Source organism: Etheostoma cragini, chromosome 2 (genome assembly GCF_013103735.1).
Source record: "Etheostoma cragini isolate CJK2018 chromosome 2, CSU_Ecrag_1.0, whole genome shotgun sequence".
Lineage (NCBI taxonomy): Eukaryota > Metazoa > Chordata > Actinopteri > Perciformes > Percidae > Etheostoma > Etheostoma cragini.
In genome coordinates, this window is record NC_048408.1 from 20,926,967 (window position 1) to 20,944,463 (window position 17,497).

General features: G+C 38.3%; 1 protein-coding gene across 1 annotated transcript in view; it reads left to right on the forward strand.

The window, feature by feature from the left end:
- LOC117956729 (zeta-sarcoglycan) overlaps positions 1–17,497 on the forward strand; it is a 332,748-nt gene that overhangs the window by 272,856 nt on the left and 42,395 nt on the right. Inside the window, exon 5 of the mRNA XM_034891961.1 lies at positions 16,733–16,855. Within this exon, the coding sequence (XP_034747852.1) occupies positions 16,733–16,855 (123 nt within the window). The remainder of the gene's footprint in view (positions 1–16,732; positions 16,856–17,497) is intronic.

Below are 17,497 nucleotides of genomic sequence, written 5' to 3' on the forward strand. Positions count from 1 at the left end.
TTTGGAAAAAGGCTGCAATGAAACAAAGAGTGAAAAATTTAAAGGGGTCTGAATACTTTCCGTACCCACTGTAAATACTACATTTTCTTACTGATGTTCCCTTTGTGTCGCTCTCATGCTCCTATAAACGCAAATTGCACACATACCTTTATTTTCTGTCACTCACTTACATTTGCACACAACATTGGGCTGAGATTCCCCAGACACAGGGAAACCTGCCAAGCAAGCAGGAGTTCCATCAATAACCATTTTGTGACATACAAATTCACACAGGCACCTACCCACACACACACACACACACTAAAGACTTAATGGCTGGCTGATGGGATGGGTTGGGACATAATGAATCCTTCTGGGGAGCTTTTTCTGTTGGGCTTAAGAAATCCCTAGGTCTCCTCCTGCCACTGCCTCCTGTTGCGTCTGTGCCTCTTTTAAATGTGCTGACACAGCAGCACATTTAAAACACACACAAACACACACAAACACACTCCTCTCTCTTTCTTCAGGATCCTCATGGGGATACTCAGAAATCCTGAAAGTAAGACGGTTATTCCTCCTCAGCAGACAATTGCCACATCAGAAGCGGAAAGGTTCCACCTCAGTAAACCCCTCATTAGTATTCAGCACTGAGACTAGACAGAGGAACAGCTCGTACAGCTCATATAAGAGGTACAGGATCATCAGGGTCAGTAGTATGGAAGGGTGAAATGCCCATAAACGTTTAGACTTTCACATACACATAGAATATAGAGATACTGGTGTACTGACAGCTTCTTACGTAATAGATTGTACAATAAATTCTATTTTCAGCTGAACAGAAATGTAGGGGTGCTAGAAAGACCCCCGTGCTATGGTAAAAGCTCTGCATCTGGGGAAAAAATGAAAAAATAAAATCTGTCAAGATCTTACCTTATAGTTTTTCATGAGTTCAATACGATGAAATGGTCAATATAAATTATTAAACATAAAGTAGGTCAACAAAATATCATCTTTGAGTGAACATTATTCAACATTGCTCATTTTTGTTAGGTGCTTGATATTTATTTGCATATTAGCATCAAAAGGTAACTGATGTATGGTAAACTTTTAGAACATTCATACCAGAAATCCTGCAGGATGGTACTCGCCATTGTGTTGATTAAAAAGAATTGTTTAGGGGCCATCTTACCACAGAGAGGGTCTGAGTGCATGTGTTGGCCTTGGGCCGCCCATCTCCGTTTTATTGCTCTCACTCTTTTTTTCATCCCCCCATACCTTCTCTTCCTCTCCATCCTCTCAGTCGCTGTCAGCTCATTAATGTGAGTGAGAACCTGTCATCTTTGTCTTCTGAATAGCCCCCCATAAAGATGATAGGTGAACTTGGAGTTTTGAAGCCATACCCTTTCACCCGCCTATGTGATGATGTCTCCGCATTAGAGGCGGTCTAGTGGTTTTGAAACTGCATCCTCTGAAGGAAAACGCCACACGCCATGGGATTATCATGACAGGAACAGAGATGTTCCTCATTCAGTTCTTATTGGCTAAGTAAACTTTAAAAAGGTTAGGGATAAAAGCAAATAACTGATATAAAATAATACAAAACATATGATTACAAGTCAAACTGCTACTAAGAGGTTGTCTTTTGACGCTCCTTTAAAAACTCAAAAAGCACCACACACAATTGCTTTATGTAGCTAAACCGAGTATAACTAGGTGTTGGACTAACACATACTCTTGGAAACCACTAGAGAACAAAACTATGGTGCCATTCATTCATCGTGTATGTGTCATGCAGCTTTTACTGAATGTTTTGTCTCAGAAACACTAGTATTAGTGATCCACTTAAATGTGTTATGGCGTTTTTCCATTAATTGTACCTGCTTGACTCGCCTTGTCCGCAGTGTCCTGTCCTACTTTTTCAGTTGCAGATTAGTTCCGCCTCATGCATGAGGCGAGCGTGGCTGGTCATCATAGCAGGAAACTGCCATGACACACACACAGAACATGGAAGGTGTGTTGTTTTTGATTCTCCGTATAAGGCTGTTGCCAGAAGACAAATTAGAAAGATTTGATTTGGAAAAAAGACAGAAAAAAAACTATTCACACATGGCAGGTTTGTTCAGTACACCCCCGTCTGTCGCTAGCAGTGATGACGCAGTGAATTTTGACTAGTCTCTCTGGAACCTCGATTGAGGTGGTACTAAAAAAAATATCAGTTAGCAGGTACCAGGGACTTTTTTTTGTAATGGAAAGCCAAGTATAAGGCGAGTAAACTCGAGGCGAGTCCTGTAGGTACCGTTCAGTGGAAAAAGCCCCATTAGTAATGCCTGCTTTCTCAAGAAAGCAATATTACAGGAATAACAAGTGAAGATTGATTCATGTTACAGGTATAAACATCAGTAAAGCTTAATGCTCAGAATAGCATAATATTGAGAAGGGCTTCAACTGACCAGCTTAATTACTATTCACCGCGTATTTCCCATTCCCCGGCTCTTTACCTGCTTGTCTGTCTTTTGGTGAAGCTGGCAGTCATTACAGCCTGTGTGTTTGTGTTCTGGCTGTCTTATTGACTTTTCATTTTACGAAGTGCATGGTGCTGATAATGAATGTTCGGTAACACTTTATAATAACCATCATCATCAGTTTTTAATTATAGTCCGATACCTAATACATGTAATGTGTGTAACAATGTTATTGTTAAAAAGTGTTACCGAATGGTATTTTTCTCCCCATGAAGGAGAGGTGTTGGTATTGGCAACTGCATTTTGGGAAGTGCTTGGGATTGTATCTGCATGTGTGTTTAGAAAGTTTGATAATGGTTAGTGAGAGACAGAGGGTCATTCACTCGTACACCTGCATCTTTAAAAGTTACTTTGAGCACTTAACCTTTCCCTCTCTCCCTTCCTTCATCTTTCATTCAACACACTCCCACACTTTCCCTCTGTCTTTCTCTTGCCCTTTTCCTTATCTTTTGTCTTTGCTCCCTTTCTCATCCCCTCTTCCTGTAATCTGTTGTGCCATTTTTACCTTGCACTCCCTCTTTTTTAATCATGCATGGACCTCATTTCTTATTAAACCAATGAATTTCCCGCTGACCTTGTTACCTTCTCCTAAACTCAGGCTTACATTTATCACTTCATTATCTTTACCTTCTAACACTAATTATGTTCCCTTTTATCTAGGTGGAATCAGTCACCTAATTTCTCTGGCATTCAGCTGATGTAGCTCAAAAAGTGGATTATAAAAGCAGCAAAATTAGGAGACTGAAAGGCCAAGGCCATATGGAGTAAAAGATGGTTAATGATTTGTGGTAAAAATGAAGTTCCCAAGAAAAAGTATTGAATGTGTTGTTGTTGACACTTTATTGATGGATTTGTGGATTTATAACTGAAGAATATACCGAATTTAATCATATTTTGTTTTGAATCCATCTCCAAAACATGCCGTTGCTCGAGCAGTTAAACAGTTGAAAGTCGGCTAAAATTGGTTCCTGATTACTGTGTGCAGTGAGCACTTGCAAAGCCTTGCATAAAATTCAATTGTTCCATTACACACTGTCTAATTATAAATCTACATCTTTGCAAATCCCCCTCTGAGAAACAAATGATGTACATAACAATCATATTTCGCAGTGATCACATTTTCAGCTAGAGTGAGATCTTTCTGGCCTGATTTGGCTGGCTGATGAACACAGATATTCTAGTGTAGTTTTATCTTCCTCTCTCATTCAATCAGCAAAGTTCAGGCAGCACGTCTTCCTCATTTTATACTGCCTCTCCACGGACAAATCAATGGCTTTAATGAGGCAATTAAAAATACATAGAGCTTTGCATTAACAAACTGGGATACACTTAAAGGGCCATCAAGGACTCAATAAAGGCATAGATTTACTACTGTTGTTGTCGGTTGTCTTTATGATTACACTTTAACTGCACAAAGGCTAATTGTCTTCATAGTGTTTTAAAGGCAATATGGCAAATATTGTTTTCATCGCTTGTTCATATGTTTTTGTGTCACAAAATGGACTCAGGTTCTTTGTATCCCCAGTCTTGATATACACCCCACGCAGTCAAGCTTGGTTTGGTTTTAAAATTGTCTCAGCAAATGTACAAAATTAGAAGACAGTTTAAAACGGAGATCTGTTTGGAGACAGTCTGTTCTTTGGGATAATTCCTCTGTTATGAAACAAAAGAGGGACAAGGTGCAGTCTCTACCCTGACAGTAGGCAGGGAAGGAGGGATGCTGGCACCTGTGTTGTGTAGCACTGGCCGACTCTTCCTTGTCGGGGCGACCGTGCAGGGCCCAGTGGGCCAATCTGCTAAAGACGTCACAGCGCGCTTCTCACTGTCCGACAGCCTGCCCTTTTATCCTGGATCCAGCTGCGCTGTCCAAGCCAGTCCCAATGCGCATCGACCTGCACGCCCAAATCGTGTCTCTGCACTTCCCCTGTAACGTGTAGCCCCTTACCACCACAGGTCCTGTTTACATCTCCATCCGCCCGCTCTCCCACAGGCTTAAACAATGTTGCAGACTTTTTCAGGCATTTATAGTAGGGAGCTTGCGCTAATGTTCAAATTGATAAATGCCGAGCTGTGCGTAGGAATGCGCACAAGCAAAGCCTAAGTCTGTTTAGGTCATACACACGTTTCATAAATGAGGGCCAATGTGTGTGAATGTTTGTCTGATGAGCAGGTGACACCGTGTATGGCAGTGTACCTCGGCAGCAGTGTATGAACGTGTGTGAATGATTCCTCTATTATGTAAAAGTGCTTTGAGTAGTCGTTGAGACTAGAAAAGCGCTATATAAATACAGTCCATTTAGCTGTCAATCTCACATCTGTTTTAGGAAATGCGCTTCAGGTGCATTTGGAGAGTATCCTCAGTATCTGTGCCAGGCGAGCAGAGTAAACAACAAAGAGTCAAGACACTCAAGACTATTCACAGGAAAAAGGATATGCAAAAAACACTAGCTGCCTGGCTACACTTTGTGACTTTATGTGTACCGTAAGGAATGGATTTATTGGACTATTTGAAGTTATCCTTCTGCACCAATGACTATAGCTAATGTGAGCTTCACACTGTGTGCAGGTTCTTGGACACAATAATAAAATGACAGATACATAGTACTTGAAGAATGACAGCATTCTCCTTTCCTCTGGTAGTGCAAGCATTTACAATAGAGGATTTTAGGTTGTGATGATGTGAAGTGTAATAAAGTAGACTTTTTCTTTCTCTTTTTAAGAAAACACATTAAATTATCAAACCACTTTCTACTGCATTACAAGTGTCCATCATTGGAAGTGCACTAATGATATCTCACATAATCACCATTTCTCTAACACACACTCAATGACACAAGATGGACAAAATTAAAGAAAAATAAATAAGACCGTATAAATAAGGAAAAATGGAAAAAAGTGGGCAATAGTGTTTGTTTTCTTTCTTTGGACTTTGTCCTAGAAGCGTAGATTTCATTTGGAACGTTATAGTATGTCGTGTTGTTTAATTGGATTGCATTTTATCGTAAGGTCTTGTTTTATTTAATCCGCGATCTGTATCTGCATCGCATTTCGGGCACTGGGAAATGTTTTATCTGTTAATGAAGTATATATTGAATGAACAATGTAAAAGTTACCCAATTATTTTTCTGTTTATGCATCAGAAGGAGTTATATGAGCGTGAACAATAACCCTCTGTTTTTTTTCTGGGTTAAATAAAAGGACATTAAAACATTAGAAAAATGCTTGGTAATGCAAGTCAAATAAGAACAGTGTCTCCTTCAGGCAAAAAGATAAGATTTAATGTGTCTTTATGAGTGGGAACTGTTAACTGCAAGGATAGCAGAAAGAATCACTTTTATTTATGTCATAAAGCAACAATATACTATCTCTCCTACCATCCAGCCTCACATCTGCACAAAATGACATTGTCAGGAAGTAAGAAAGGTTGTTGTGTTCTGTCCAGGTAATTATTAAATTTGCAATCATCCAAACATCTTGCCCCGGAGTTCAATCAAAAAAGTGCATTGGTTAGTATTTCCTAAATAAAGAGTTATAGTCAATCTTTATTACAAAACAGTTAACAACCAGCAATAGGGCAAGCTGACATAAGGTTTTCTCTGGGGCAAATAATTTGGAGTAGCACTTTCTTTTTCTTGCATTATTTTTGTATGAAAAACGTAAATAATGCAGAGAGCAGCATGGTTGAAAATCTGTCACAAGGTCAAGACAATGACTCAATATTCCTTTATTCATGTTTGGAAAGCAAACACTTATAACTTTGTGCATTTTTTGATAAAACAATACAATACCCAAGCTCCCTTGTAGACTTGCATTGAATTTTGTGCACCAATACTTCACATCCCCTCAGGCACTGTTGCCATGCTACGTTTACATTGTAATCATCAGGGTGAAATCCAGGGGGGGCTTTCAATAACTGCAAATAGTGGAATATGTTATATCAATCTTTGTAATTGTGCATTGCAGCGTAATAATGTAAATATTAAAATATATTAAAATATAACCAAGACAAGGAAGTGAAAAAGATGACATGTTAATTATGTACAGGATGCACGATACAATACGTACTTAAATCACATCAACTATTTTATTAAGATTTCCTTTAAATGAAAATCATAACCGTTAATGTATAAAGAGCTAGCAAGATAATGAAAAGAAATGTAGTTTACCGAATAAGGTTTCCTGTCTTCATTAAAAGTAAGCCCTAAGCTAGCGATGTCACTGATTGTTTTAACACTGACAGTGGTTGTTTGGTTGGGTTTGGGGCTGTAGATTAGGAATATGTAGAGATTCACAGCACAACCTTTGCCTGTCTTTTCATCTGCAGCTCCCATCATTTCATCTTCCCTCCATTCCACAGCTCTGACTCCAGGGATCAGGTTGATTAATGTAGATGACAAACAGCACTCATTTATCTCTCCATCTGTCTCTTTCTCTCCTCCTTTACTATATTAATGACTGTAATCAACTCTAAATAAATAATTTGTGTCCCTCAGTGCATGAATCTCACCCTCCCACCTGTGGCAAATTCCAAAGTTGAATTAAAAAATCCATTGCAATGCATTTTCTTCCTTTCTTCTCAGTATTTCCCTTCCTCCCTTTCACACCATTCGCCGCATTTATCTGTCTCTGTGTCTTTTGAGAGACACCTTGAAGGGATTAAAAGTGTGCTGTGGCGCAGCAGAGGGCCTGTCTGTCTCTTTGACGGGTAGGTAGGTGACCCTCTTGTTTCCTGCTGTTGCATCATAGACATGTTACATGCTGTTTACTTTCCGAAGGCCAAACTAATACAGTTGCTTTCTCTTTTGCACTCTTCTCTGCTTATTTATTCCCTTGCTTCTCGAACAGTGCCGTGTAGCACTTATCTCTCAAAGTGACAGTGGCTCACTTTCAACTCCATTCAACTCGTAGATGTAGCAGGTTGGCTCATAGATTGACTCCTAACTGTGGGTTTGTGGTGTCACTTATGCACAAGGAAGGAGGGTTGTTGAATGGCTGATGTTCCGACAAGGATTATGGGCCATGCTCCTCTTTTGTATGCATTTTGGGTTGGTGTGTATCTTTTCATCACAGATATAATTACACACATGGTCTAATTAATGTTTTTAAAAGTAAAGTAGTTAGTGGTGGTCTTGTTTTGGACTGCATTATATTTATGTCAATTTCTATTAACAAACAAGAGGGGGGAAAAATACTAGAAACAACTCTCTATATAATTCAATGCTATACACCCCTAATAACTCCAGCCGGAATCAACACTTTTCAGGGTCAACACACTTTCTAAAAATATAATTTAAAATATAAATGACAAAGGCGTTGTCAAATAAAAGTCAACTTACCTTGTTCCTTGTAAATGAATAAAAAGCAAACAATTTCTGACAATTAAACTGTCAAATTCAAACTGCCATACACTGCTCAGCTGAATATCAGTAACATTTCAGCATGAAGGATTTAGTTAACAAGAAACATCAGCAAAGATACTTTGAGGGAAATTCTGTGTGGTTTGGTCCAAACCAATGCAAGGATCCTAAATGCAATAAAAACAAAAATCAGGGAAAAGTCATACACTTTGTGTTTGTTTCTAGACTCTGTCCTTTATTTTTGTTAAAAGCAACACTTTGTTGTGATTGACATTCATTTTTTACTATAGTTGATCCCCGATTTCCTTGCTCAGAGCCCCAAGGGCTCATATGCTAATGTGGAACTAAATGCATCTAATAATTTACCCAGTTTGAATGAAGCATTATTATTTATGAAAGGAATGATAGAGAAAGATTTGACTAAACATTTAAGTAAATATTTAGCTACAGTACACATGTGCTTTGCATTGCGTAATACGGTTTGCACAAAAACACTTTCCCTTCCATAACACACAAAAGAGCCTACCAGGCTTCTGAATATTTTTATAAATTTGACATTCTAGACAGGAGGGGAAGTGACAAGCATATCAGCTTGACCCACTCAACAGAATGCTCATCTTAATCCACTGATAAGCCTTGTCATGTTTGAATAACTAATCAAGAAGTTTAGTGGGCGAGTAAAATCCAGTCAAAGCCAAAAGGATTCACCTGACATCAAAAGCTGTTTTGCTGGGTTTTCTACGTTTAAACTGTAGATGTAAGAGAAAAGAAGAGAAGGGTTCTCCACTTTTCAAACGATCCATGTTGTTGTACTCAATATTTACATATACTATATAAAGAAGGACACAGTATCTCTTGTTACCTGTCCACCCCTGAAATGTTCCATACAGTAGTGCTAGTAGTGTTTCTGCTTCCTCCGGTTCATTGCTTTTTGTCTAAATGTTAATTAATAAACACATAGATGTGAATACACAGTTATGCACGTTAGCATTTGATAGTTTGCATACATGAAAAAGAACCCATCATTGTGGTCATATTATTAAGGATAATCAAGTTGAAAAGTGTGTTTGTACGTATATGCAAAGGTTAATGATCATTGGAGCGTAGCTAAGGAGACGCTTAGTGACAATTTAATCTAGTCAGAGTACATAATATAAATATAAAACAGAGAGTTTTCTGCTTGAGTAAAGTTGACAGAAATATCAAATGCACTGCTAGCAATCTGTCTTTTCAAGGAAGCAAACATAGATCTGTGCCTGCCTGAAGTCTTTGAAGGTATGATTTGGTGGGTTTTGGTGTCAGAAAACTGTTTGGTTTGTGCAAGTGTACATGGCTGAGAGAGAGAGAAGTTCCTAATAGACTAATATATAATATGAGCTAATATATCTCTAGCTGTAATTGCGTGTTTGCGTGTGTGAATGCGTTGACACAAACACCATGCACTTGAACCCCAGTGTCTGTTTAACTGGCCGATGATTAATTCATCCCTCAACTGTTCAGGATGTACACAAATGTATACATTTTGGACAATGTCACTTAATTTCTATTAGCTAATTTCTCACAAGAAAGACAGCATGCCAAGTAAGCACAATATTTGTAAATCCTTCAAACAAAATTTGAACCCTTCTATCAAAGAATCTAATAGACTGAGGGCCCAGTGCAAGTTTCTTTGCTAGTCTAAGTCCCACACAGTTCACAATTCACAATTTCCCGTCCAGTGCCCACATTGTTTAATTAGCAAATGCTCCTGCGCCCATCTTTGCGCCCATGGGCGGGGTAGTCTTACAGGGAGGTGTTTCCATGTGAATTCTTGGCTGATGCTATCTTGAGGCATTGGGAAATGGCGTGCCATTAACCAACAAAAACCTGTTCAAAAGTCAGTACTGCAGCATTTCATTGTTATTTTAATGGCGCATTTTTGCGCATAGGCTTATGCACATTGCAAATAAAAATATAACAAGTATATTATAGTATAAGTATAGTAATGCTCCAAGGTTCAAACGCGCCTGGCTTTAAAACGGAATGGGAGATGACGCTCTGATTGGTTTATTGCATGTTTTGCCTAAATAATGAAGACACTAAGTACAACTCTTTTGAGCCATGTGCCCAGCCACAGACCCTTTCTTCCCCCGTCGAACTAGCAAATGTGGATTTGGACACTCCCTAAAGGCACTTGCACCATGCGCTCTACGCAACCTGGTCTTACGCCAGTTCTTGAAATGGTCACCATTTCACAAACTTTTATGTAACTGGGCTGCTCTGGGGGGCGCAACATGGGGAAATAAAAACTGCAACACGCGGGATGCGTTCCCCGGTCTCCGGGGTGAAAGTCCTGTGTTGTTTGACCCATCAAAAAATTCATAATCAACACTCGAAAATAATGACATTAACTTGATCTGTACACGAATCAATAGATTAAATAATGTGACAATTTTACAACATGCCATTAGACTGGGTTGCTTTACGCTATACACACAACATTTAGCTATCCGGGCTCTGTGATTGTTTTATTAAATAGGATTAATCTGATATATGAAAACATAGACTCATATATCGTGCAACAAGCATATGTGACAGGTATGCCTCTGAATAATGTGGAACAATGACTAATTTAGTCACTACAATGTTAAGCATTTTTAATCATACAGTGAAGGAAAGAGTAAGTCACAGGCACACAAGATAATGGTAAAGTTATAAAGATGCCATTGCACCTTTTTCATTGGACAAATACTTCCAGGCCATCTACTATGGCTATAGTTTTAGAAAGTCGATTTTGCTGATGCTCCTGCTGTAAAGGCCTGAAGTCCCCCTAACCTTTTTGTCTAGACTATATAGCTGTTGTATTGTAACTGTTGAATGGGTCCTGCCTGGAGATCCCAGGCTGTACTCCAATTCATAAAAGGTGAAAGTGATTTAGCCTATGGCCAGACCCAGCCAAGCGTTAAAAGCATAAAATTCAAGTCATAAAATTCACATCTAGCAGTGCAAGGACACTAAAGTTTGAGTTATATAACCTCATATTTCACTGAAAAGCCATAATGCTACAATTTAGCATATTGCCAGGATTTTGACCTAAGGAAAACTAGAGTGATTTAAATAAGATAAAACATTGGAAAAAAATTCTAAATAGCCAAAGGAAAAAAACTGCCTAATTGTAGAAGGTTTTCTTGGCTGGAGAATATATTAGCATTCACATATGCAAATTTGCATGTCCAGGGATGTACGCAAAAAATAATCCGAGCCCAGACACATATTTAAAGAACAAAAGTAGACACAAATGTCACAAACTGTTCCACCCACACGTGTGATCTCCCATCTCCAGGGGTGTGAGAGAAGGCTGCTGAGGGAAAGAAAGGTGAGAGTGGTGGGGAGGCATAATCACAAAGCGCATTGAAACTGATGGTAATTAAAATTCTTCTTGACCTGTTTAGGAAAATCAACCATGCATGCAGTGTTTACTTGGCTTAGCCACACTATTCTATCTACATATCCCCCAAACCTTTTTCACAGTGTCTTCTTGTGTCACATCCCATTATTGCCAAAAGCCCTAATTTAAAGCCTTGAATTAAACCCCCAGCATAGCAAACCCATATAACTTTATTATGGCCTCAATGCTTTAATGTGCTGCAGTAAAAAAGTTACACAGGCACCATTTTAATGTGCTCTTTTCATTAATTACAGAATACAAATTGGAGAACGCAGGTTCCCAAATGAAGTATGGGAAAAGTTTAACAATTTTTCTTCCTATTCAGAACTTAAGTTGCAAGAACAAGAGAAGGATACATGTAACAGAGGCAGAGTAAATTGAAAATGGTGATGAAAGAAACCTATAAATGATGCAAAGGGGCTATAAGGGGTAGGCTAGTTTATATAGTCATGTTTCTGAGGGATAATACTGAGTTGGAGATGTATGAAGAAGCACTTTCTCCATGCATTCAAACTGATGTTGATGTGCCCTTGATTATGTAATAGAAACCTGTTGTTTTAGTGGAGCTTTTGCAGGCCCAATAGCACAAGGCTGTATTAGCTAAGTCCTAGCTGTGCGTCTGTGTAGACATCCAGCAGACACTTTGTCTTTAAAGCTATGTTTCTGGACACTGGAAGAATGGCAATCCAATATTTACTCTCAGTTAAGCATGGTTATGGTTTCTGCAAAAATTCTGGTTTCTTAGCTGCTAAATGCTCCATTGTGTTTAACAGCTAGTTTATCACTCATCTGCCTGCCGTTTGTTGTTGGAAAGTTAGCGTACAGTGAGGTTATCAGAGCTTTGTTCACTAAAAACAGCTGTCTTATAATTAAATAAAGCTAATAATGACAACAGTGAGACTGAATCAAAACTAGCTGTGGGCCGTCAAATTAAAAAAATGAGCTGAAAAGATGCTTAAAGGGGAAGGGAATGCAGGGTCAGTTCATGATTCTCTGATGGTATATAACTATTACGCACAGCCGTCTGACCCATTGTTAATGGATTGTATTATATAATATATAATGTATGTATTTATATATTGTTTTATTCTTAACCAATGTCCTTTTTGCTCCTCTTTGTCTCTGGTTTAGATCAGGGGTTCTCAAAACTTTCAGCCCACAAGCCCCAAAGTAACGGCACAAGTGACTTGCAACCCCCCCACTATAAATGTACATAAACATAGCGCACAACCGCGCACGCACTATAGGCGTATCAAAACCTGAGCATATTGACAACACAAAATAACACAACAGCCATAACATTATTCTACATTAATTTACTCATTACTTTAATTTGAACTTAACCTCACCTAATGAGATGGATGTGCAATATGTTTGGAGCACAGCAAGTCCAATCTTTGTTTAATTTGTTTAAGACCTCTGAGATCATCCTCCACATTCAATCGCAAACTGTATTTATTTTTAAGGTACATCAGTGCAGAGAAAGGCTTTTTGCACAAGTAGGTAATGCCAAATGGCATCAGCACATCCAAAGTAGCCCTGGATAGCTGTGGGTATTCGCTCTCAACTGAAATCCAAAACTCAGCCAGCATCTTAGAATTAAACGCTGTCTTCAAGGTTTGGTTGCTTGACAGTTCAACCAATGCGTCCTCCAGCTCAGATTTGAGATGATTTGCCCTCATTTCAAATCAAAAGAGCTGTTCCCTTTTTATTTATTTGCTTGGTTTTATTTTAAATTCAGCCACTAGTTTTATCTTAGTAAAAATATTTTTCACTAGTCAAAATCATGGCTAACATATGCTATTTCTAATCGTTTTTAAATTTTTAAAGGTTAAATTTTATTTCTGGAAATCAACTTGCGACTCCCCTTCTTGCGACCCGCTTGTGGGTCCCGACCCCCACTTCGGGAATCCCAGGTTTAGACCATGGTAACATTCAGGTGCTTCTCTAACACCTACAGAAACTTCAAATCACATTGCTATTACAAACAAATTCACTAAGTAAATGATGACTAGGTAAAGCAGCAAGTAGCTTATTCTGTGCTATAGTCTAAAAGCAAGTTATCCTGCTCACTGTAAATATATAAACATATTTTTTTTTCTTTGTTTTTCTTTCCCTTCCATGTCAAGTCAAGATCTCGCAAATAAAACTTGAGATCTTGCAGAACAAAGTCAAGATCACGCAAAAGTGTTTTTTTTTCTTCTTTTTTTTCCCCTTCATGTCACCTCTGAGGCTCTGTAGAAATATTCCTACACCTAAACAGAAAAGTACAACCATGCACCTTCTAAATTCCAGTTTGTCTCTTTCATGAACCAAGACAAATTTATTAACATTACAAAACGTTACCATATCATAAAACACTTTATTCAAATGGTACAGAAACGGGTCACAGTCTTTCCTCTGTTCCAACATTCTGTTATTTTGACATTCAGTTTTTTTAGAGATAAGAGATAAGGTTGAAAATCCCGAAATTGTCCCTTGAAAAGATCACAACCATCATATTAAAATTAATTTACATAATACATATGTCACTTTCTTTTAAAACTGTTCAAATAAGAACGCAATTTGGAGACAGTACTTTTCACACTGAGGTAAAGTTTGATAGTAGTGAGACCTGAGCTTCATTTTTTTTTTACAATTTTCAGATCAAAGCAGATTGTAGAATATCAGTTTTTGCATTATCTCCTTGAAACGTGAAACACACCACCATACGGTGGCTCAGTGGTACAGCGGTTGCCTGCCAATCGGAAGGTTGGTGGTTCGATCCTCGCCCCTGCAGTCATTGTCGAAGTGTCCTTGGGCAAGACACTGAACCCCGAGTTGCCCCCGGTGCTCCGGTGCTGCGCATCGGAGTGTGAATGTGTGTGAATGTTTATCTGATGAGTACAAGTTGTACGGCAGCCCCGGCCACAGTGTATGAATGTGTGTGAATGGTGAATGTCTCCTGTAGATGTAAAAGCGCTTTGAGCAGTTGTTAAGACTGGAAAAGAGCTATATAAATACAGCACATTTACATACATCAGTGCAAATAATGCAGATACTGCTGTTATTGACCTCAAGGAATGTGTTAGTTTTCTACACATTCTGGTATGACTTTTTGTTGAGCAGGGATGTGTATGAAGCTCTAGTTTTGTGTGAACCATTACAGACAGAAATTGACAGAAGGCTGGTAGAAATAGCATGTATTATCCCAAATGTAATGCAGTGTCCGTGTTGTAAAGAAGTAATGAACCAAAGATGGTGATCTCACCAAGTTTAAAACATTAAAATGGCTCAGTAGACTGAAGCTCATGTCACATGCTTGAGATGTTAAGAGGTTCAGATCTGTACTGTAATACTTCTTTTTTTTTCTCTAGCACCTCTCTTCATCAGTGAGAGATTCATAAAGCTGTATTGTTACTGAAGGATCCTGCTGAGGGAGGCACTTGTGACAACAGAGACAAACATGTCAGGAAGTGATTATTTAAATCAGTGCATCAATTAACATGTCTGCCTAACGAGAAGTCCTGTTGTTATTGGTGACAGCAGAATTACTTTGGTTTTATCAGTGGAGACATTTGCAGGAGTAAATTAATTGACCAAAAGTACTTAATTTACACAGAATTAAAATTAGCTACCTGCAGACCGGTAATTAGATGAAGCCAAAAACAGGATATAGTATTAGTGGACCAACCCCAATTCCCAACTGAATATGTGAAATATGAACAACGACAGGAGACATTTAACGCCACGGAGTAATGTCATTGTAAAGTGTCTAAATTCCATTTGGTGTGTTGCAGAGAGCATTGATATTCCATGCTCTTTATGCTTTATTCTTTTCACTGTTGTCCACACATTTCAGAAGTAACTACAGCTATTATAAGCCTTCATTCCAATTCACAGTTTAGAGGATTACTGACTGACACATCAATTGGAACTAAACTCAAAGAAGTTTTTTCACAGAGAATTCATCTACCATTTAGTTTTTTATTGCAACACCACATCGCTGTTCATTTGCATTAAGTAAAGTAAGTGCACAGCAAAGTTGTTTCCCCCAGCCACTGCTCCACTCTCTGGAAATCCTTTTCGTTAAACAATCAATTAAAAACAAATAACTTCAGCCCACTTTGTCACACATACTGTAAAGAGCACCAAATTGTTTTTTGATCGTTCCATAAACATTTTTGGACAACCAGATTCATTTCAATTTTGCGTTAAAGCCATGGAACAATTATTATTTAATCACACATTACAGCCTCATTTCAAAGCAAATCTTGTCACAATATTGTAGTCATTTTATCAGCAGTTGTCTCCTATCTTTAAACAGGCATTACATTATGGACACTCACATATAGTCTTTTATTACCTATTCTGTTTGTCTGATGCTTCATACTCTTCTTCTATAGTAGATGTGTACTGATATATGAAAACTTAATTTATCTTGAATGAAGTTGTCACTGTAATTGAAGCTGCTGATCTCCTGCTGTTTCAGAATATTGTATATACCCCTACTAAAAAGATGAGAAGAAACAAACACTAAAATCTTTGGAAATATGCTGACCTGCAACCATGTTAGAAATCTGCTCCACGAGCGGTATTATAGGATGAGTGCTGAGCTATGCAGCCAGAGAAAACAAGCTGGATGTCTGAGACAGCAACCAACACAGCACAGCTCCAATTTAAACCAGCTTCACTTAAAACCCTATTTTTTCTTTCTTTCATTCCTCTCTCACCATACTTCCCCATCTCTCTGTCAACTCCCTTCCCCTTCCATCTCCTAAATCTTTGCATGCATTTATAACACATATACACACACCTTGCTGTAGGGTGAGCCTTTCACATCACAAATCTCAAATGCTTTTTCACACAGTGCTTAAGGAGGGAGAGATAGAAAGCATAAGGACAGAAGAGATATATATATATATATATATATATATATATATATATAGAGAGAGAGAGAGATAGAGAGAGATAAGAAAAGGAGCTTAATCACAGATTGATGGCTGTTAATAAAGTTTGATTATTACTGAAAAGGCACTCTGGGTTTCTAATTGACACTTGTAATAGCCTGGGAAACTAGACAAGGAAGAAAGGGGATAGGGAAAGAGAGACTTTGCTTGAGGCTCAGCAGGATATGCATGGCCGCACACCACATTCCAAATCACAAAATGAAGGGAAATGTGGATAAACAAAATTAACGTAAGAAAAACTGCCTTTGAGATCACTGTTGGTAATTTAAATTTAATTAAATTAAATATAGTTATATGCAAATGCTGGCTATTCAACCTTTTTGACATACATAGTTGCTTTCCATACATAAGCAGAACCAAAAGACTGAGCTTCAATGCACTGATGGTATTTTAAGGAGCTTTGGATATAAACATCTACCAGATGTTTTATGTGCCTTGAATGTTTCTTTGCTATAAATCTTAACCCTGTGCCCCTCTCTCTTTATCCCATTTTCTCAGGTTCAGAAATGGTAGAGGCTCAGTGTCAGAGGTTTGAGGTGAGGAGTGCAGATGGAGAGAGAGTTCTGTTTTCTGCAGATGAAGAGGAGATCAGCATCGGCACCGAGAAACTTAGAGTCACAGGTAGGTTGGTACACACCAAAAAGACAACAGATACAGTACTATACATGCACACCAAATTACCAACATTAAGTCTTAAGTATAGTTTATTAGTCTTAAAAGGTGACCACCAGTAATACTGTTAGGTGTTTTTATGTGGCCCCGTTTTGTGAATCACATGCACATGCACAAGGACGCACATGCTTGCGCGGGTGCACGTCAGCGACGCAAAACACAGTCATGCAAGTGGCTTCACACTATTCTACTGATCCACAGGTGGGTCATTGTGCAGCATTGTGCCAGCACAGGCTGGGATGAAGGAGGTGAAATTATACATGGAGGTGAACAATTCTGGATTAAACATACTTAAAGCCATAGTGCACAGTTTTTGCCACCCCCATGACAAATATGTTATATAAATAAATGTATAAAAAATAAATGTTTTATTGGGATGAAAATGCATTTAACATAATTATTAAAGCTTAAGGATACACTGAATGCATTTGGTTGAGTAACACTGAATCTAAACATAATGTAGTTCGTTATAAAACTAAACAGGTTACCTTAATTTTAGGTGTGTTTTATGTAGGGAATTTCCATGTTTCCAAAATGTTGTGCAATACAGACTAATTGGTTAGGAGTTATAGATACATGTCATATATAATA